Genomic DNA, 22,434 nt, shown 5'->3' with positions numbered 1-22,434 from the left:
TTCCTTCTGTGGGGAGGAATATGCAGTTAACACCTGGCAGTACTCAATGGCTGCTCCTGGTTGTAGGCTTTCTGATTCCTCCCGGCAGTGTTCAGGGAGCCACATGCCATGCCAGGAATTGAACCCAGGTCCGCTGCATGCAGGGCAAGCATCTTTATCTCCGTGCTTACTTTCTGGCAGGAAGCAGTGCTTTTCAATTTAAGATGCACTTTAGAAAAGGGCTGGAAAGAGCGAGCTCAGAGGGGAGAGAGCTCTCAAAGGACTGAGCACTGATTTTGCATGAGGGAGTCCCAGTTAGATCCGTGGCAGCACATGGTCCCCAACTACCACAGGAGTGACTCCCAGAGCACAGATTCAGGAGTAAGCCTTGAGTACCTGACTGTGACACTAAAACAAACAAGCACACTCGAATCATCTATAGATCCTTTACACATACTGATGACAGGAATTCCGATTTAGTTGGTCTAAGGTGATACTCGGGCTTCAGAGTTTTAAAAACTCCTCCGGTGTTCTGTAACATGAAGCGGAGGTTGAGAGTCATCTAGTTCAAAGGAAAAACAAAAAGCACTGCACAAGATATTACATTCTGAAGGTTTTTATTTATTCTCCATCTTATTCCACGAAGGATATGGATATGACATAACTGGGGTGGGGGTGGGGGGAAGCTGTGGTACAAAATGAATCCCAGGAGCACATAGTGGTGCACCGGGCCTCTGAGGTCAGGACATTCGTCATCCAGGCGCCTTTTATTATTCTGCTTTGGGTTTGCAAGGCAGCAGTGGCAGAATTTAGGAGAAACAGTTCTCAGGAAACGGTGATTGGTGCAGGCACTGCTTCTGGGGTGCTGATTAGCTGCAGGACTGTTTCCAGGCAGTTGATTGGTGGGGAGCTGTCTCTAGGCTGTTTCGCCAGTGGGCCACCTCATCTCCAAGGGTTACTTAATCTACCAAGTGGGAACAGGGTCTTAGAGGCTTGTGTGGAATGATAATTCCCCCCCCCCCCCCCCCATTACAGAAGCTTGTTGAAGAAAATACCAGTACTTTAAAGATGACTCACAGGCACATTGTATCTTTCTTTTATCCAAGGGGTTATGAAATTGCTCATAAGGCAGAAGCTTCCTAAAAGATTTTCTCACAAATCACTGACAAGCTGGAGCCCTTCCATGAACAATTTCCAGCTGTTAAAAGGGCAGCATGAAGTGATCTGCTGCAGTTCAACCCTTGGGTGGTTTTTCATTTGTTGTTTGTTTGTTTCTCCTTGTGGGCTGAGAAGCTGCACTTAGTTTATTATTAGGAGGGGAAATAGTTTAAGAAATGATGGTTTAATAACAGTTACAAAAAGCTGAGAGGGAGAGGCAGAATGCTATGATTCTTTCAGCTTAATATTAAACTATTTTATACAGTATTTTTAAAAATTTTATTTTATTTTTATAAAGTTGTTCACAATCGTTCATTACAGATAATATTCAAACACCAATCCCACCACCATGCACCTTCCCACTACCATAAGAGGAAAGTGTGTGAAGATCGTTATATTTCATCCTAGAGCCATTTAAGGCCTTGTATAAGAGATTACAAGCAATATATTAAACCCAAACAAACGTGTGCTACTTTTGATACACCAGTGGGCTAGAGTATAAGAGGACGCATGGCCAGGCGCCCAGGACACTCTGTGTCACTCGCTTCTGGGAGCTTTATTTCATAGTCTCTGGATCTTGGCTGTTGATGAGATTATATGGCGGCAGATGCAGTTTATGGGTGCGACTGCCAAGCTACTGGAAAACTGGGGAGCTGGGGGGAGAAGGCTCTGTCCCATTTCGAGCAAGCTTGGAGATCTCAGTCACGGGTCCTGCATACCTGGGTTTTTCTGCAGGTTCTCCAGTAGGTGAGGCTCGACAGAGCCTGTGGAGAGCTGCCTTGAGCATAGCTGCGTGGTTGGATTCTGGAGGGTTTTGGCTGCCGGGGTTCTGCTGGGGTGGGGAGGGAAACTCAACCCGCCCCCCTCCAAGTTGCCCCTGTGAAGACAGGCTGGCACAGGGGCAGGATGTTCTATGTCACTCTCCCAACTATTTAAGAAATGTTTTAAAATATTTTTGTTTCTGTTTTGCCCCTGCTGGTGCTCAGCTTTATTTCTGACTCTGTGTTCAGGTATCACTCCTGACAGGGCTCAGGAACCATATGTGGTACTAGAGATCAAACCTGGGTCACATATAAGGTAAGGGTTCTACCCATGGTGCGATCTCTCCGGCCCTTCGTATGTTCTTATGCTAAAGGCAGCAATGTGTAGATACGTATCATTTAAGAGTTAACTATTTAAATTGTAGAAGACTACATATTTATTGAGGTATTAATGCACTGATCTATTACCAGACCCTACCCTCCTGGGTTTGGTGTTTTGTGTGTGTGTGTGTGTGTGTGTGTGTGTGTGTGTGTGTGTGTGTTTTGCTTTTGTTTTCAGGGGCCACACCCACCGGAACTCAGGGCTTACTCCTGGCTCTGATTCAGGGAACACTCCTGGCAGGCTCAAAGGACCAGCTCATATGGGGTGCTGGAGATCCAACCTAGGTCAGCTGCATGCAAGTCCAGCACCTTTTCTGCTGTACCATCTGCTCTATTATGTATTTTATTTCTTTCGTTAAATTTTGTTATACCACCTGCTTCATTATTGTTGTTGCTATGGTGACCAGCGGTCATCGAGGGCCTGACTATAAAAGCTCACACATTTCACTTGCGGTGCTCCTGGGGGTCAGAGGAGGGGTCACATATCAGACCGTGGTGCCTGGTCATGGTGCTGCCCAAGGTCTTCCCTTCTTCAGTGCTGGAGCTAGTGGGAGGCAAGGGTTTTCTGAGTCTGCTTGGATACTTCAATGCAGATATCCAGTCAACAAGAATTCTCTCACAACCCTCTTCTCTTCCTAGTACAAGGAAGGCACTATTCTTGTGGGAGATTTCAGGGTTTGTTTAAGGGCCACACTAGCAGTGCTCAAGGATCACTACTGGTGGGACTTGGGGGACGCTATGGGGTATAGAGAATTGAACCTGGGTCAGCAGTTTGCAAGGCAAGTGCCCTATGGGTTGTACTATTTCTCCAGACCATATCTCTTGAAACCTCTATTTCTTGCTGTGAAATTGTTTTCACAGTCATGGCACAAAGGCTGTGCCTAATGAATTGGCCCTTTGATTCATTCATGCAGTATTTCACTCTGCAAACTGTTGCTGATATAAATTATATATGTAGTTTATATATATATAGTTTGTTTAATCTCATGGTACATGTCTTACACCACCTTGTTACGGGATGTGCAGATTTGCCCTTGGGATTCCATCCTTATCTCTCTGCTCAGGATTCACCTCTTCTTTTCACTGACTCTCATGTCATTTAAAGTTAATCAAATTTTTCCATTTTTGTTTTATTTTATTTGGGGGGGTCGCAACTCAGCCATGCTCAGGGATTACTCCTGTGCTCAGGGATCACTCCTGGAGGGGCTCAAGGGACTCAATATCCACATGGGATATTGAGTATCAAACCTGGGTTGGTCAAGTACAAGGCAAGGACCCTCCCCGCTGTGCCCATTCCAGTCCTTAATTCTTTCAAATGGCATGTGAAGGGGCTGGGGAACCTCAGGGACTAAAGCATGCATCTGATAGTGTCAGTCAGCCTCTGTCAGTGCTCAAGGGTGATGGACCAGCATCATACTGCGTGTGCCTGACAGCTCTGTTCTCTGTACCTCTGCTACTTTGGCAAGCTGCCCTAGCTGCTTCCCAGCTGGGTGTGCGCAAGCCCTCAAGGGGAGCCCACAGCTGGGGAGATGTGTAAGTTCTGTGGCCTGAGTGCAGCCCTTGGGGAGCACTGTAGTCACCCCAGTGAACTCTCACCAGAAGGACTGCTAGTGGCAAAGAAAGGGGAGCACACCCTGGGGAAACCAACAAGCCATGGAGTCAGGACCTTCTTCTTCCTCCTCAGAGGGAAATGGAGAGAGAACACAGATAAATACAGAAATCCAGTGGTAGGTGACCCCTTTTCAGTCTTGGCTTCCCCACCCTCTTTCCTATCTGTATTGCTCATCCTCTACCCCGACCTGATACAACTGCTTCCAGGTCTTCCCAGCCCATATCTGACCTCTAGTTAATGGTACTGGAGGCTGGCTGGGAGCCCACAATGCCGTCTCTTCCCAGCCCCTTGTTGACTGATGTCATGCTGGTAGGTTAAGAGGTGCTGGTAGGATAAAGCGTGCCCATCAGGTAAGTGAGGAAAATTCTGGAAATTTTTCTCTAAATCCGGGTGCACCTGCTTACCCTTCAGGCAGATGGTTCTTTAACACTTAGATGCACACCACTACTTCCAGATCTTCACATAGCTGGTCCCGCCTCCAGTCCAAAGGATTTCTGACTCAGGCTACAGCTTAATCTCACTTTCTCCCAAGAAGCTTCTCTTGACTCTTAGGACTGGAATGAGCACCCCATTGTGGCACTCATGTTATGTGTTTGCTGCATCTTGTCCTGGCAAGTTAAGGGGTGTGTGTGTATGTGTGTGTGTGTGTGTGTGTGTGTGTGTGTGTATTAGGGCTGTGACTGCTCAGTGTGCTCTCTGTTCAGGGATTACTTCTGGAGGGAATCAAGGCACCCCTATATAGTTCCAGGAAATGAACCTGATCAGCAGTGTTGAAAGCAAGTCCACTATCAGCTGTACAATTTCTCTAGCCTGTGAGGGAAGTTCTTGAAGTGGCTGGGCTGGGGATGGGGTGGGGGGACACTGTCTTGCTTGTTGCTTGCTATTGTTTTCCATATAGTATTTGACACTTGACAAGGTGTTGAATTGTTGTATATACATATATATACAAATATATGTGTGTATATATACATATATATATATATTTGGTGGGGTGGCACACCTGGCTTTACACTCAGGCATTACTAAGTAGAGTAGGAATTACTGAGTAGAGGTGGCTCAGGGGACCATATGGGCTGTTAGGAATTGAATCAGGGTCAGCTTCGTGCAAGGCAAGTGTCTTATCTGCTGCACTCTCTCTCCGGCCCCTAAATTATACTTTGATCAAATACATGAATAATTGATATGGTTTTCTTTGTTTATGGCTCACATATTTTTTCTTAATCTTTTTATTTATTTATTTTGCCATATTCAGCAGTGCTCAGGGATCACTCATGGAGGGGTTTGGAAGATTGAACTCAACTAGCACCCCACCTGCTGTATTATCTCCCCAGCCCTTAATCTTTTCACTTTTGGGGGAGTTGCAGGGGATCAAACCTAGGTCTCAAACATCTGAAGCATGCCCTATACCACAGAGCTACATATGGTGGGCCACTTAATCTCTGTATTCCTTGGATTTCTTTACACATAAAAATCATTCAGTTGTTCAGTGGAACCTTGAATATTATGAGTAGACTAGACTCAATACACTTTATCCTAGACATCAACAAACTTCAATGTGTCACTTTAAAAAAACCTATGTTTTGATTTTAGGCCATAACCAGGAAGTGTTATTTGGGAAACAGGATGCTTTACCTATCTTCTAGCATGCAGTTAGGTAAAGATCATTGTTTCACATAGCATAGACAAACATCAGCTTCACATCACATACTATGTAGGAGATAGTGACAGTAGGACAATCCCACCTGGGATTCGAAATGTTCTATAAATCTTGAATACAAACCAAGCGAGCAGTAGAACAGCTCAGGAGAAGGAAGTGGAGGACAGAGAAAAATGTGTTGAGGTTATAAAAAGTCCATCTAAGAGCAAATGATATGGGGATCTCTCTATATATTTGGTAATCTGAATAAAAAGATTCATTCCTCTATTTGGTAGGTTCTAATTAATATAGAAGCATAATATTATTATTGTCTATAATTATTGTCAACATGCCCTATTGACTAAATTGTCAAATATAAAATACCAAGCGAAGGGTGTGTGCAAGCACTCAAGGGATGCCCACAGCTGGAGAGATGTGGAGCTGCTAGAGAATATCGTTAACCTCAAGCCAACATACAGTTTACTCATTTCTAAGGATTTTTTTTTTTTTTGCTTTTTGGGGTCACACCTGGCATTGTTCAGGGGTTATTCCTGGCACTCCTGGAACCCCGCTCACTCTTCTATAGCTTTGGCCCCCTCACTCTCAAGTTTTGAGACTTATTTTCCCTTGGCTGGAGCGATAGCACAGTGGGTAGGGCATTTGCCTTACACGCAGGCAACATGGCCGACCCGAGTTTGATTCCTCTGCCCCTCTCGGAGAGCCCGGCAAGCTACCGAGAGTATTCGATATGCCAGACACAGTAACAACAAAGTCTCCAATGGAGATGTTACTGGGCCCGCTTGAGCAAATTGATGATCAACGGGAGGGCCTTTACTTTTACTTTACTTTTCCCTTGAAGATTTTAGTGATTAGTTTCCAATCAGGTGCAAGAGAGCCTGTTGAGAAGGAAGAATGTTGTGCTCACCCTAAACTTACTGAATCAAAACCTGTTTTAGCAAATTCTTCACGGGAGCGAATGTGCTGAGTTTAAGGCATACTGCATTGTGGGGGAGTGGGGTCATTGATCCATTATTAATATATTAAAGAAAAAAATATCAAAACTTGAAGGGTGATTTTCCCTCTCAAGATAAAACCAAAGTGATAGTACAGTGGGTAGGGTGTTTGCCTTGCACTCGGCCAACCTGGATTCAATATCCTGCATGCATCCCACATGGTCCCCTGAGCACTGCCAGGAGTAATTCATGAGTGAAGAACCAGGAGTAACCCCTGAGCATCACCAGGTGTTACCCAAAAAGCAAAAAAAAAAAAAAACCAAAAAAACAAACAAACAAAAAAAACCAACCAAAACCCCAACAACAAACAAAACACCAAAAACCAAGATCAAACCGAGATGGAACCTGGGCCTCCCATATTTCATGCATGCCCACTAGTTCTTGGTACCATATCTCTGGCCCTGTTCCATGGATTTTAAATAGGAGACATAGTTTTCATGGCACACAAATGTGCACAGCTATATCTCCAAGCCTTCATGCTCTAGTAGTTTTAGAAAGCAGTTATTTCCTTTTCATCTTTCATCTTTCCCAGGAAATAAATCTATCTAAGTAGTATACCAGGAGCATCCTGCTGTGGTTTAAATAAGTCAGTTGTCAATCATCCTGTAGGTTAGCCTCTCCTTTGTGATGAATTTGGTGAGCCTGGGTTAAATTCAACTTTCTGTCCTAGTAGGCACCCACGAAATTAAAGAACTTGCCTCCACGACCCACTTTCATAGCCATAGAGGTTCTGTTATTTGGTTTCTAGCTCCATCTTGTGGTCACAGATGCACATATATACATACACATAAAGTTTTGAGTTTCAGAGAGTTTATGGGGAATTCTAGTTTTTAGAGTGTAAATCCATCCAGCGTTCATTCCCAAAAGATTGCTGAATATTAACATTTTAAAATTATTTAAAAAGTTTTGATTTTGGGCCACATCTAGCAATGTTCAGGGGTTCCTCCTGGCTCTGCGCTCAGGAATTACTCCTGGAGGTGCTTGGGGGACCATATGGGATGCTGGAGATAGAACCGGGTCAGCTGCATGCAAGGTAAGTACCCTACTCATTGTACAATCTTTTCATATCTTCTCCAGACTTCACCTTTAGGGGAGGAGGGTACGACTGGCGACGCTCAGGGGTTACTCCTGGTTCTGCACTAAGGAATTATTCTTGGCCGTGTGTTGGGGGACTCATGGAATGCCCAGAATTGAACATGGGTTAACCATTACAATACAAATTGCTCTACCTGCTGTACTGTTGCTATGACCCAGTCATTATTATTATTATTATTATTATTGGAGTTGTCAATGTATAAAAACTTGAGGCTATTAGCTACACTTTAAGTTATAGACTAACAGGGACCCAAGCAATAAAACCGTTGATAGGGCATTTGCCTTGCACACGAAGACCCGGGTTAAATTTTCTGCTTTTCAAATGTTCCCCTGGGGTAGCAGTAGGAGTAATTCCTGAATGCAGAGACAGGGAGTAAGACCTGACAACTGCCAGGTGTGGCCTCAAAACAAAACACAATAAAAACGATAGGCTTAGAGATTTTGGTCATGGCCTGAAAGTTTCAGACCATCTTAATTAGAGTAGAATCTGGAGCAATCCTTGGTATTCTTGCAGAGAGGTGTCATCGAATCACAGGGCTTCATTCTCCCCAGGTGTTTCCACCTCCTATTCCCTCTGTGCATGACCAGATTTTCAGTTTCCCTTCTCATGACACCAATCATATTCAATTAGGGCCCACTGAATCACTTAACTGTAGTCTAATTGCCTCTATAAAGACCCCATTTCCAAATAAGATCACATTCTAAGCGCCTAACGAGGATTAGATCTTCAAATATAATTTTTTTTCTTGTGGTGGACACAGTCCCATAATAGGCCTATGCTTTTTGGGTCATACCCAACGATGCACAGGGCTCTGCACTCAGGAATTACTTACTCCTGGTGGTGCTCGGGGACCATATGGGATGCTGGGGATCGAACCTGGGTCGGCCACGTGCAAGTCAAACACCCTACCCGCTGTGCTATAGCTCCAGCCCCTTAATTCAGGTTTTAAAAAGACATTTGCACACACTACAAGTGCAAGCCAGGGCAGCCATTTCTAGTGTTAACCAAGTACTTTCATGCCACCACTCCTTGTACTTACTGGTTCTCCTCTTGCCAGTTCTAGCCAATTCTTCAAATCAGCTCAAACATTCTACTCCTTTGACTTACTATTTAATTTCCTTCCAACAAGTCAAATGCAGCACAAATTTTTTTGTTTCTGTTATACAATATGCAAGACTGGGACAAACATAAGGTCACAGGTACCAGTTTCTAATATTCTGGCCCATTCACAAATTAGAAGGAAAAACATTGTTGTATTATATTCTTCAATTCAAGCATCTAAGGTCATGGTCATGAAAAAGGCTAACACAATTATCAGCCTTTTTATTGTATTTTCTTGTGCTCTTTAGCTTGCTTGTTGAACCCCACACTTGAACTAAATCCCTAAGATGCGGAAACCATGTGTTTATTCATCTTTAGAGCACCCTCCCTCCCCCCCCCCCCCCGTCCCCAGTCCTACTGTGCTCACTGCTATCCTACACAGATTAACGGATGGACAAGTGGCCTAGGAGCAAATTAGAACTTCTTTAGGATTGCGCCACAAAAACAAAACAAATCCAGAACCTGAATGTGAGAACCAGCTCCAGGAGCTCTTCCCTTCTCTAAATGTAGGCAAAATGACCTGAATTTCTCTCACCTAGTGAAGCTGAGAAAGCACCGGCAGGGGGGGTGTGGGTCACCAGAATGCGACAGGGAGCTTGGCATCACAGCTCTAGCTTGGTCTCTGCCATCCTGGAAAGATGGGAACTGATCATCAAAGCTAATGGCATTTTACCAGCGTAGGGGAAGTTAGACAGGATGATCCTTCCACCTATCCCTGACTCATCAGAACAGAAAGATTTGATTCTTTCTCGGCCATTGATGGAGTCACAAGTGGCAGGAGACTGAACTCCACAGCAAGGTTCGAGATGAACTAATAGTTCAGTGAGGCATAAATACATGTTGGGGGAGGCTTGCGCATTTGCCTGATGCGCGCGCGTGCACGTACACACACACACACACACACACACACACACACAGACAGGAATAAAAATTTCTGTCAATTCAGAAAATCCTTGCATACCTTTCTTCTGTGTGGTGTCTGTACACACTGGTAGTGCTTATGGAGGCGGGGAGGGTATTTGTAGAGCTAGCACGTGAACTGATGAGGGGGGTCACACTTCTGTTTGTGGTTCTTGCACATCTTTTTCAGTTTTGGTGCTAAGGGGCTTTCGGGGGGGGACGATGGCGGAGGGGTGTGTGTCATTGTTTTGTTGAGGAGCTCACACACACCTTGCAATGCGAATGGAAATTGCTTGAGACAGCACTTAGCCCATGAAATCAAGGCCTTTCACTTGCAAGGCAGATAACCAGCTTTCTATTGAATATGCTAATTTGCTAACTTGGACTGGGAACTAAGAAATATTAGAGGATAGTGTTTATAAATTGCTTCCAATCATCTCTATTTAACTGGTAGGAAAAGATACCTAGCTTGGGAAAGCAAAAAACATCTCCACTTAGAAGTACTGCAGGGGACAGACAGTTCTCGCCTTTGTCAATGACATGTTAATAAGCAATTTTGAGACATGGGTGTCTCATAAGACACACCAGATATATGTAGTTTTTTTTTTTTTGAGGGGGTACTACCTGGGTGTTTATGGCTTACTCCTGGACTTGCATGAAGAGATCACTCCTGGTGGGGTTTGGGAGACCATATGGAGTCCTGGGGATTAAACCTAGGTCAGCTGATTGCAAGGCAAACGCCAAACGCCCTGTACTATCCCTCTGGCCCTATATACTTACTAGGCTACAGAAATACAGCTTGGCTACAGAAATACACAAACTCTTAAAAAAAAACCCTTTGGGATTAATTTTAGGATCCTTAGAAGCATATGCCGAAAAAAAAATTTGCACATTTCTGGCACATCAATCTTTTGCCCTTATGATTTCTTTAAAAATTGTTCCCTGATACAAGTCAGAAAGAACCTCCTAAATTCCAAATCAAACCCAGACCTGGCCAGGAGGCCAAACTTGGCTGAAGAAGGGGTGACCAGACTCTTAAATTGTGAAAGGTGAAGAAGGCTCCTTTTTATCATTAAAACAGCCTCCTTTCATGATAGCTACGAACCAGTCTACGCGCAGAAAGAAGCTAGGCTCGGTTTCATCTCTGCGCTTTCGAAATTAACAGACAGAAAAAAGTAGAAAAAACAGACGTAGCCCGGCGGGCCAGTTTGGAGGGCTACTGCGCTTGCGCAGAGCTGATTTTAGCCTCGCCCCCCGACTTTTCACGGGGCGGGGCGGGGCTTTCCTGGGGCGGGGCTCTCTCACGGGGCGGGGCTTTCCCGGGGCGGGGCTCTCTCTCACGGGGCGGGGCCCGAGAAAATTCGCTCTTCTCATTCGCCAGGGCCTTAGCTTTTCCCCACCTCCTCCACGGAGCTTCCCTTCCCCTCTGACCTCGGGGCGGAAGTAGCTGTGCATTGTGGGCTCGCCTGGAGCGGCGGAGTTGAGCCTGAATGAAAGTGGCGCGCCTTCTCTGACGTTACTTGATCCGGAGCGGCGGGGACCGAGACCCGGGCTGGTCTCTGGGTGTTTGGGGCCTTCAGTGCCCAGCCGGCCTCGGGGCGGCGGCGGCCGCGCGGCGGGTGTTGGTGGAGAGAGAGAGAGAGAGGGAGAGAGAGAGGAGCGGCTCTGCGTGGCCCCAGGACATGGCCCACAACAAGATCCCGCCTCGGTGGCTAAACTGTCCGCGCCGCGGGCAGCCGGTGGCAGGTGAGCCGAGAGCAGTGTCGGGGTCGCGGGGCAGTGGCTTTGTGCGAGCCTCCCCCCCTCCCCAGTAAGGACCCCGGGGTGGGCATGAGCGTGGGGGCTCAGCTCCGGCGGTTCCGGTCCCTTTGGTGTGTTTAGGACCGAGACGTACCCGGTCCAGTGCAGCAGGGGTGGGCGACAACGTGGGATCCGGGACCAGCGCGGTGGGCGGCGGGACACGTCATCGGTGCCCACGAGGCCGAGGGGAAGGTGGACCCCGACGCCTGTGCCGAGAGCCCCGAGCACCCGTAATTCCGCGGAGGAGGGTGCTCGGAACCCCCGTGAGAAGTCCGGGGACCTTCCGGGGCTCCGAGAAGGGCCCGGTCAGTGTGAAATGCGGGTAACAGCGGGGAAGCTGCCTTTGGGGAAAAGGGTTCTCTGCGTTATAGCGTTCGCCTTGCACGCGGCGGACGCGGGTTCGATCCCCGCACCCCCTACCGCCCCTCGAGCCCCCCCCCCCCCCCAGGAGTGATTCTTGAGCACAGTCAGGAGCACCCTGAGCATTGCCGGCGTGCTGTGGCGCAGTGGCCTCAGTACACCCTAATGACTTAGCATAGCTTTTTTTTTTTTTGTCATCTGGAGTTTGACATGCAGTAAACTTTGAAGTCTACACTTTGATAGAAATAGAGGCACATGGAAAGACCCGAAAACACCCCCAGAACTATCGCCACGGTCAAGACAGTGAACGCAGCTGTTCCCTTAGTGTGTGCATTCTCTCCCGCACCTTTGCAGTCCCATTCTCTGTGGGCAGACTCCGCCTTCGAGACTAGTTTGCATTTTTTCCCCCCTGTGGGGTATCTAGCTTTTTTTCTTCTTTTTTTCTCCACGCAGAATGGCATTGTTGAGATCATGTTTGGGTGCTTGGAAGTAGTTCATGCCTTTTTATTGCTAAGTAGTATTCCATTGTGCCGGGACTAGTTTTATTCACATGACCAGGGTCATTTGTGTTGTTTGGAATCTTTAGTCTATGTATATGAATTGGTTGCAAACTATTTATATACACTCGGGGCTGGAGGGATACACAGTGGGTAGGGCTCTTGCCTTGCATTCTGCTGACTAGGGTTCAATCTCGGAGCACCTCCTGGAGTGATTCCTGAGCCTCGTTGGGTGTGACCCCCCAAAAACAGAACAAAAAAGATGTTTGTATACACTTATGCTTCCACATGTGGAAATTTCATTCTTTTGTGGGCAGAGTTTGGGCCACACCTGGTGTTGCTTGGCGACTTGACTGGCTGAGTGCTTATCAGTGACCCCTGGCAGTATCTGGGGGACCAAGTGTACTACAGGGGTTCTGAGGAGATTAAAGGGCCGATGGTGTGCGAGGCGAGTCGCCTACCTCCTGTACAATCACTCCAGCCCCTTTTGTGTAGGTGTCTAGGAGAGGACTAGGTAATACAGTGGGTATATATTTGACCTTTTAAGAATCTAAAGATTTCTAGCAAAATGGTGACATTTTACATCCCCGTCATCAGTGTGTAAAGAGTTATATTTGCTCCACATCCTAACACCTAAGATAATCAGGTTTTAGGATTTTAGCCACTGTAATAGTGAGCACTGGTCACTCTAATGTATGACAGTCTAAGTACAATTAGAAGCTCTGATCCCTTGTCCAAAATAGTATGACTTGGACTTACCCAACACTTAACTGTTAATAGTTTGTTGTTGAGTTTTAAAATAAGCAGTTCGTTAAACATATTGTAGGTTAGATGTGTTATGTATTTATAGCCTTTGCTCTGGGGGCTACTCCATGCAGTGCCAGGGCATCGTGCAGTGCTGGGGATTGAACCAGCATGCCCTCAGCCCATTGAGCCATCTCTCTGACCTATATTCTATATCCTTACCATAAAGGAAACTAGAAAAAAGGAAAAGGTATTAAGAAAGACATAAGGAAGAGAAAATGTACTGAAAGTACTGTTTCATATTTATTAATGTTGCAAGTTTATATTACCTGTTTACAAGATAGTGTATCAATGAACCCCTGTGATTATGTTCTTGTTTGCATGAACGGTGTGCAAACCCATGTTCAGTTGCCATCTGTATTATCTTCGGGTGATTTGATGTTGTAAAGAAGCACTGTAGTACTTTCCAGTGCTTCTTTACAATTCATGTAGTATACTGCTTTTATACTGCAGTTCATAACCTTTACTTACAACTGGGTGGTTTATTTATTTAAAAGGATTTAAATTAAAGAAGATTGCTGGGCATCCCTAGCAGTGCTCAGAGGGCTCAAAGAGGACCATTTCTGGTGATATGTAGCTCATTCGTTACAGTAATGTGGTGCTGGGGGCCACTAGGGCTGCCCCTGGAGTGGGGAAACAGGCATTGTGGACACCACTCACCTAAGGACCAACAGATGTGTGCTACAGCCCTTTGAACTATTTCCCTGGCTTCTGGATTGTTGTGTTATTGAATTGTTAGATTTCTTTATATATGTAATGCAAATCCTTTGTTGAATATGTGTCCTATAAAATCTCCTTTGTTTTCTTTATTTCTTTTTTTGTTCTGTTTTTTTTTTGTTTTTGGGCCACATCTGATGATGCTCAGAGGTTAATCCTGGCTCTGCACACAGAAATCATTTTGGTGGTGCTCATGAGGCCATATGGGATGCTGGGGATTGAATGTGGTCAGCCGTATGCAAGGCAGGCGCCCGACCCACTTTACTGTTGCTCCAACCCTAAGAATCTCCTTTGTGATTTGTCTTTTCATTCCTAACAGTTTCTTTTGAAGAGTGAAGATTCTAGTTTTTTACTAACTCCAACTTAATTGCTTTTTCTTTAAGGTACTTTGGACAAAATGAAAGGTTTTTGAAGTGAGCAAAAAGTACTTTCTAATTATGTTATGATTTAAATCTGTAGGAAGAGGAAATCTTGTTTTTGACCACTTCTGTCGGTACTGGGGTTGCTCCTTATTGTGCTCAGGGAACCTGCGGTGCTGGGGATTGAACCTGGACCTCCCACATGCAGAGTATTTGCTTAGCACATTGAGTCATCTCTGAATCTAGTTACTTTGCATTCAGATTTAAGATCTTGTTTGTTGCCTTTCACATCTCATACACAATTCTCATAGAAGTGATAAATCAAAGTGATAGTGAAGGACATAAGTGGGTCTTGGTGTGAGAACGTTTTTTAAATGAGAAATGAAATAATACTCTGAATACTAGTATTTACATATATTTTTCACTTATAGCGAAACAGTTATATTTGATACTGATTCTACAGCAGGTTCTCCAGTAACATTTCAGGACACTGTTGATGAGAAGCAATTCTGGCCTATGTCGAATACAAAAGGCATTATTTGATGGGCTTAGTTTTGCCAAGTCTCCTCCTCCTTCTCTTCCCCTACCTTCTCCTCCTCCTCCTCCTCCTTATCCTCATCCTCTTCCTTCCACACACACCTGGTGGTGCTCAAGGTCTTATTCCTGGGGGGCTTGGGATACCACATAGAATGATGGGTATTAAACCTGGGTTGGCCGCGCAAGGCAAGAGCCCTACCCATTGTACTCTTTGATTCCATAACTTAGAATACTTTTTTTTTCCCCAATGAGTTGATCACAATTCTTTGTTTTTATATCTGACTCTTCGGCCATTTTCCTTTTTTTTTTCTTTTTGGGTTACACCCAGCAATGCACAGAGGCTACTCCTAGCTCATGCACTCAGGAATTGCTCCTGGCGGTGCTCAGGGGACCATATGAGATGCTGGGAATCGAACCTGGGTTGGCTGCGTGCAGGGCATATGCCCTACCCACTGTGCTGTCGCTCCAGCCCGTATATCAAGAGTACTTCCTGAAAAATGGGATTGATATCTTTTTTTTTTTTTTGCCTTTTGGGTCACACCCAGTGATGCTCAGGGGTCACTCCTGGCTCTGCACTCAGGAATTAATTACTCCTGGCGGTGCTCGGGGGACCATATGGGATGCTGGGGATTGAACCTGGGTCGGCCGCGTGCAAGGCAAACACCTTGCCCGCTATGCTATCGCTCTGGCCCCGTGAAAAATGGGATTGATATCTTTTCCCTTCCTTCTTCTGAGTGAAGAATCAGAAAGAAAAAGTTCTTCCTTTTGACTGTATTGAGATACTTTGTGTACCTTCCCATAAAACAGATTTATTGTTTTTGGACCACACCTGGCAGCACTCAGGGCTTACACCTGGGTCTGCACTAAGGATCACTCCTGGGAAGCTCTGGGAACCATTTGTGGTGCTGGGCTGGCCTCCTGCAAGGCTATGTGCCCTACCTGCTACACCATCTCTCCAGCCGCCATCATTCGATTGTATTTTAAGTGAATGACTGATCTCACCTGTCAGCTTAGTTGTGATCCCGGGAGAGAACCCCAGGCCTCCTAACATCCAAATAGGATCTTTACTGATAATCAACACCTTTTTGACTTGTGATGCTTATTATAAAGTGATGACAACATAGAATTCATGGGATTTCTCCAAATTTCCGAAAAGTTCTGTCTCTCTCACTGTGTGCTAGGTGTGTTGATGCTATCATATGCACTCTGGAAGTGCAGAGTTGTAAGTGTGTAGTACAAAGTAGAGTGCTCTCATACTCTTATAAGCTTTAGTGGAAATAAGAAATGACTACCATTTTCTGACTTAAAAAAATTAAAACAATTCTTTGCATCTTACTTTTTTTTTTTTTAGGGGGCAGGGGGTTTGTGCTTAGGGTTTACTGTGCTTAGGGTTTACTCCTGCTCTGTGCTCAGTAGTCACTCCTTGTGTTGCTCAGGGAACCATATCAGTGCTGGGAATCTCACTGGAGTTGGCCATGTGCAAAACAAATGCTTTCCCTTCTGTATTCTGGCCCCCATATTACATAAATCTTTGGCATACTTTTGCATATTTAGGAATGTGTGTATAGCTGCTTAAATTTCCCCACAATTAACATTAGGATATGTCTTATTCCTACTCGGAGTTTATAATTTCTCTGAATCAAAAAGACGTTAATTGAAGAACAGAACTGGTCCTCAGTAGAAAGCTCACCCCTGAGGTGGGTGATAGGCCAGGAAAGGGACCACTATGACATTGTTGAAGGGAAGTGGTCACTCTGAACTGGGTGCTGAAAAGATAAAGTACGAGCATGATATCCCGCCAGGATCAATATTGTAAACCATAGTGCCTAAAAGGAAAAAGAAAAAGAAAAAAATGTCTGCCATGGAGGCAGGTTGGGGGACTGGAGGGAGTACAGGGGGTAGAGCATTTGCCTTGCAGATGGCTGACCTGAGTTTGGTCCCTGGCATCCCATATGGTTCCTGGAGCACTGCCAAGAGTAATTCTGAGTGTAGAGACAGGAGTAACCCCAGAGCATCGCCAGGTGTGACCCAAAAAGCATACCTTTCCCTCTCCCCAGATAACACAGAGGCAGGTTGGGGAGCAAGAGGAAAACTGGGTGCGTTGATGAGGGAAGTAGACACTAGGTGATGGCCTTGGTGTTGGTACATTGTAGCCTGAAAATCATTAATAACTTTGTTACTTTGTAATTCCTGTTGATTCAATTAAAAGAAAAAAGTTGTTACGAATTATATATAATATTTCTCTATGAAGTCACTTTTTTTTTTTTTAAGAGCCATATGGGACTGTGCTCAGGGCTTACTCTTGTCTCTGAGCTCAGGGTTCACTCCTGGGCTAGATCTGGAGACCATATGGGATGCTTTGGATCAAACCTGGGTTAGCTATGTATAAGGCAAACACCTTACCCACTGTGCTATCGCTCCAACCCTCTTTCTCTTTAAAAAAAAAAAAAAGACACCTTGATTTACAAAGTTGTTCGTAACAGAGTTGTTTCAGGTATACAATGTTTACCAATCCCACCACCAATGTCCCCTTCCCTCCACCAATGTCCCCATGTTCCCTGACATTCCACAGCCCGCCCTCTAGGCAGGCATTTAACAAATTTATTTTATATTAATTGCTCCAACAAAACTTTAAAAGAATGGCAAATGGAATTATGAGAACATAAATGAAAGTCAGTTTGTAGTGATTGATTGTTATTTGATTTTAACCTATGTAAATAAAGAAATTAAAGTCATTTACTACAATATAGTATAGTGCCTATTCTCATTTACATAACAAAGTTTTCAACTCTGCCATCTAAAATATATTGTATTACATTTTATTTTGTACTTGGATCTTACTGCCGTCATGTCTTCCCTGCCATCAAAGAAGTTTTTTCTCCCCTTGGCAGTAGCCATATATCGAATTTATTTCATATTACTTGGTCCAAAAAAAAAAAACCCTTAAATAGAATTTTCAGAAAATCAATAGAAGTCAATTTGTGATAACTGCTATACGTTTTTAATCTTTCTTAATCTACTAGAGGACAACTGTATGTACCATTAGTGAGTGCCATACTCAAGGCCACATGAAAGAAAATTTCTCCTGTCCTTTAAAGGAGCTCTTTTATTTATTTTTAATTTTTAAAAAAATTTTTATTAGTAAAACACCATGAGGTACAGTAGTAGATCAAATTTTTGTGCTTGTGTTTCAGTTACACAATGATCGAGTACCCATCCCTCCATCAGTGCCCATTCTGCACCACCAGTGATCCCAGTATCACTCCCACCCCCCACCCCCCCATCCCAACCCGCCTCTGTGGCAGAGCATTCCCTTTTGTTCTGTCTCTCCTTTTGGGTGCTGTGGTTTGCAAAAGAGGCATTGAGTGGCAATTATGTTCGATCTATAGTCTACTTTCAGTATGCATCTCCCATCCTAGGAGGATCCTCCCAATACCCTTTATTTGGTGCTCCCTTCTCTATCTGAGCTCCCTTTTCCCCTAGCATGTGTGGCTAGCTTCCAAGCCATGGAGTAAACCTTAACGGAGCTCTTTTAATGCTTCTAGTGAAACTGGTTTCAAGACTATGAATTTCCCAACTGCTGCCTGTCCATGATGCTCTGTATAGTTCCTTCAAATCTGAACGATAATCTAGCTGGATAGAGTATTCTAGGTGACTTGTCCATTTTGTTGAGTTTTTGTGCTATATTCTTCTGACTTGTAGGGTCTCATCGGCTAGATCTGCTGTCTATCTTATGGGCTTTCCTTTCTATATATATTCCTTTTTCGATTCTTCTGCCTTCAATATTGTGCCTCTGTCTTTAGATTTTGAGTATAATGTGTCTTGCAGTTTTCCTAATTTGGTTGTTTTCATTGGGGCCCTTTGGGCCTCTTTGATTTTAGTGCCTGTAATCCTCAACTCTGGAAAGTTCTTATCAGTAATTTTTTTTTTTTTTTTTTTTTTTTTTTGCTTTTTGGGTCACACCCGGCGATGCTAGGGGTTACTCCTGGCTCTGCACTCAGGAATTACTCCTGGCGATGCTTGCTTGGGAACCCTATGGGCTGCTGGAATTGAACCTGGGTTGTGCAAGGCAAATGCCCTACCTGCTGTGCTATGTGCTATTGCTCCAGCCCCGAGCTTCTGTTGTTCTGCTGTTCAGAACTTCTATTGACTCTTTTTTTTTTTTTCCTTCTTTTTGGGTCACACCAGGCAATGCACAGGGATTACTCCTGGTTCTGCACTATATGGGATGCTGGGAATTGAACCATGGTCGGCAGCGTGCAAGGCAAACGTCCTAACCGCTGTACTATCTCTTCAGCCCCTCTATTGACTTTTTAAATATCACCTATCATGATCTTTGTTTCTGTCATTTCTGAATGACACAAATCTATAGCAGTTTTTTAAAATTTTTATTTTTTAATTGAATCACTGTGAGAGACACAGTTACAAAGTTGTTCATGATTGGATTTCAGTCATACAGTGTTCCAACACCCACCCCTTCACCAGTGTACATTTCCCACTACCAGTATGTCCAATTTTCCTGCCCTGTCCCCTCTTAACCTGCCTCCTCCTCCTCCTCCTCCTCCTCCTCCTCCTCCTCTTCCTCCCCCCCTTCCTTTTCCTCCTACTACCAATATACCCAGTTTTCATGCCCTGTCCCTTCTGAGCCTGCCTCTTCCTTCTCCTCCTTCTCCTCCTTCTCCTCCTTCTCCTCCTCCTCCTCCTCCTCCTCCTCCTCCTCCTCCTCCTCCTCCTCCTCCTCCTCATCCTCTTTGTTCTCTCTCTCTCTCTCTCTCTCACTTTATCTTCCCTTAGGCACCTTGGTTTGCAATACTGTTACTGAAAAAGTTATCATGTATTTCACTTTACTTCCTTTCAGCACTCAGTTCTTGTTCAGAGTGATCATTTTCAGATATCATTGTCATAGTGGTTTCTTCACTATTCTAATTGCACTCTCCCATAACCTATGGCAAGCTTCCTACCATGGACTGTCTTCCTAGCCTTCATTTCTACTGTCTATGAGGATTAGTCTTATACTATGTTGTTCTTTTTTAATCTCACAAATGAGTGTGATCAATTTATATCTGTTCCTCTTTTTCTGACTCATTTCACTCTGCATAAGACACTCTTTGTCCATCCATGAATAAGCAAATTTCATGGCTTTGTTTTTCCTAACACCTGTGTGATATTCCACACTGTATGGTAGATCTTGTGTAGATGCACCATAGTGTCTTTATCTATATATATCTGTTTTCGGGTATTTGATTGTTTCCAGATTTTGGCTATTGTGAGTAGTGCTGCAGTAAGCGTAACAGTACAGATGTCTTTTCTAAATCATTTTCTTTAGGCTACTAGGGTATATTTCTAGGAGCAGCATTGCTGGGTTGTATGGAGGCTTAGTTTCTAGTTTTTTGAGGAATGTTCTTATTGTTTTCTAAAACAGACTGAACCAGTCAGCATTCCCACCAACAATGAATGACAGCCCCTTTCTCTCCACAACTGTGCCAGCACTGTTTTTTTTTTTTTTTATAAAAAAAGGTAAAGGTAAAGGCCCTCCCGTTGATTGTCGATTTGCTCGAGTGGGCCCAGTAACGTCTCCATTGGAGACTTTGTTGTTACTGTGTTTGGCATATCGAATACTCTCGGTAGCTTGCCGGGCTCTCCGAGAGGGGCGGAGGAATCGAACTCGGGTCGGCCATGTTGGCCGTTTGTAAGGCGAACGCCCTACCGCTGTGCTATCACTCCATAATTTTATTTAATTTTTAATGTGTGCCAATCTCTGTGGTGGGAGACTGTTTTGATTTGCATCTTCCTGATGATTAGCAGAGTAGAGCATTTTTTCATGTGCCCTTTCACTGTATGTCTTCTTTGAGGAAGTTTCTGTTCTTCTGTTCTCTCCATTTTTTGATGGTGTTGGATGTTAGTTGCTTGGTCAGTGGTATTTCATCCTTAAAGACACTTTTAGCTTCAGTGTTGTGTTTTCGTGTATGCACCTTATGGATTCAGGTGTGCTATTGAGGTCTTTAATTCATTTTGATTTGACTTGTGTGCATGGTGTTAGAAAAAGGTCCGAGTTAAAAATTTTTTTTTTCTTGCGTGTAGTTTTCTCAGCACCTGTAGTGGTATTTTTCACTTCTGCTCTCATATTTACTTGTGCACTGCTGACTACCCATGCTATTATTTCTTTGAACTCATCGAACATCCTTCTCATAGTGTCACAAAAGACACTGTCTGAGGATTTAACTTGTGTTTATGTCTTTGGTGGTACTGGTTTTGCTCAGTGGGCCTGACGGGTTTCTGTGTGTTCTGGCCATTGGTTTTCTAGTGTTCTTGCTGTACTTCGGGGTGAGTCTTAGTAGTTAACCCCCCCAAAAGATGCTGAGGGATTAAGCTAGAGGTTGCTCTCTGTCTTCTCTGTCCATCTTTACAGAATGATTGGAAAATTTATTGAGTAGATCTATAGTGCGTCGCTTAAGTCGCCAGTTTGAGCCCTGCCTTCCATTTGGTATAGGCCCAGTGGTATCATCCGGAGGCAAGCCCCACCTGGGAGGGTAGGGGAGCAAGCAGAAGGGCTCCCAGCTAAGCCTTTTTCTGAAGAATTCTTTTTCCTCTTTCTGAAGAATGGATTACAGGCCAAAACTCTAGTGTTTTGGGGTGGTGCTTGGGTTTGAACCTGGAGTCACATACATGTAAGGCAGGAGCACTGCTTCTAAACTGTCTCCCCACCCAGCTGAACACATAGAGGGAAAAACACTAACTGTCTCCCAGGATTCAACCCAGTTCAACTTCTCATTTCTTTCTTTCTTTTTGGTTCTGGGGCCATCCCCAGGGGTGCTTCGGGGCTACTCCAGGCTCTGTGTTTGGAAGTTGCTCCCGGAGGTGCCGGGATTGAACCAGGCTTTTCACATGCAAACCCTGTACTCCAGCCCCTCGAGCAATTTCCCTATAGAGTTCCAACTTCTCCTTTCTAACAGGCTCATGTTCAGATTAGTTTATTTATGCCTATTTTGTGTAAAGAACTTACTAAGTGAAGGCAGTCTTGTGATAGTGATGGTCGTTATGGAATTAAGAATTTGAAATTTTATTTATTTATTTATTTTTGCTTTTTGGGTCACACCCAGCAATGCTTAGAGGTTACTCCTGGCTTTGCACTCAGGAATTACTCCTGGCGGTGCTTGGGGAACTATATGGGATGCCGGGGATCGAACCTGGGTCGGCTGTGTGCAAGGCAAACGCCCTCTCCGCTGTGCTATCGCTCCGGCCCCAAGAATTTGACATTTTAGAGTTTTTGAAGTAAGTATTTGGTGTCTGTTTTGTTCCTGGCACTAAAGAGATAACTAAAAAATAGTGCATTATCTTAAAGAGCACATAGTCCCAAGGGAATAGGAAACCATTAGTTTTTTCCTTAGTTTTCCTCCCACACAGTTTTGGGAATTGAAATTTTGATTTTTGCTTTTTGGATCACACCCGGTGATGCATAAGGTTACTCCTGGCTTATGCAGTCAGGAATTACTCCGGGTGGTGCTCGGGGGACCATATGGGATGCTGGGAATCGAACCTGAGTCGGCCGTGTACAAGGCAAACGCCCTACCTCCTGTGCTATGCTCCAGCCCCATATTGAAAATTTGGGTTTAGGCAAAACTTCACTTTTAAATGAGATTTTGTTGTAACAAATGCAAAAATGCCTCAATTATAGAATATCAAAGATAATATGCACATGTATATATAGAATATTTTTGTTTGA

At 44.5% G+C, this 22,434-nt stretch overlaps 1 protein-coding gene across 2 annotated transcripts in view; it reads left to right on the top strand.

Moving 5' to 3' along the window:
- The first annotated feature begins 11,099 nt into the window (after positions 1-11,099).
- RNGTT (RNA guanylyltransferase and 5'-phosphatase) overlaps positions 11,100-22,434 on the top strand; it is a 245,197-nt gene continuing 233,862 nt past the window's right edge. For both annotated transcript variants that reach the window (XM_056125214.1, XM_056125213.1), the window contains exon 1: positions 11,100-11,383. In XM_056125214.1, coding sequence (XP_055981189.1) covers positions 11,320-11,383 — 64 coding nt within the window. In that variant the 5' untranslated portion in view covers positions 11,100-11,319. The remainder of the gene's footprint in view (positions 11,384-22,434) is intronic.

This window comes from Sorex fumeus, unplaced genomic scaffold (assembly GCF_029834395.1).
Source record: "Sorex fumeus unplaced genomic scaffold, SorFum_2.1 ptg000054l, whole genome shotgun sequence".
In the NCBI taxonomy this organism is placed as follows: domain Eukaryota; kingdom Metazoa; phylum Chordata; class Mammalia; order Eulipotyphla; family Soricidae; genus Sorex; species Sorex fumeus.
This window is presented reverse-complemented; position numbering and strand designations above follow the sequence as displayed.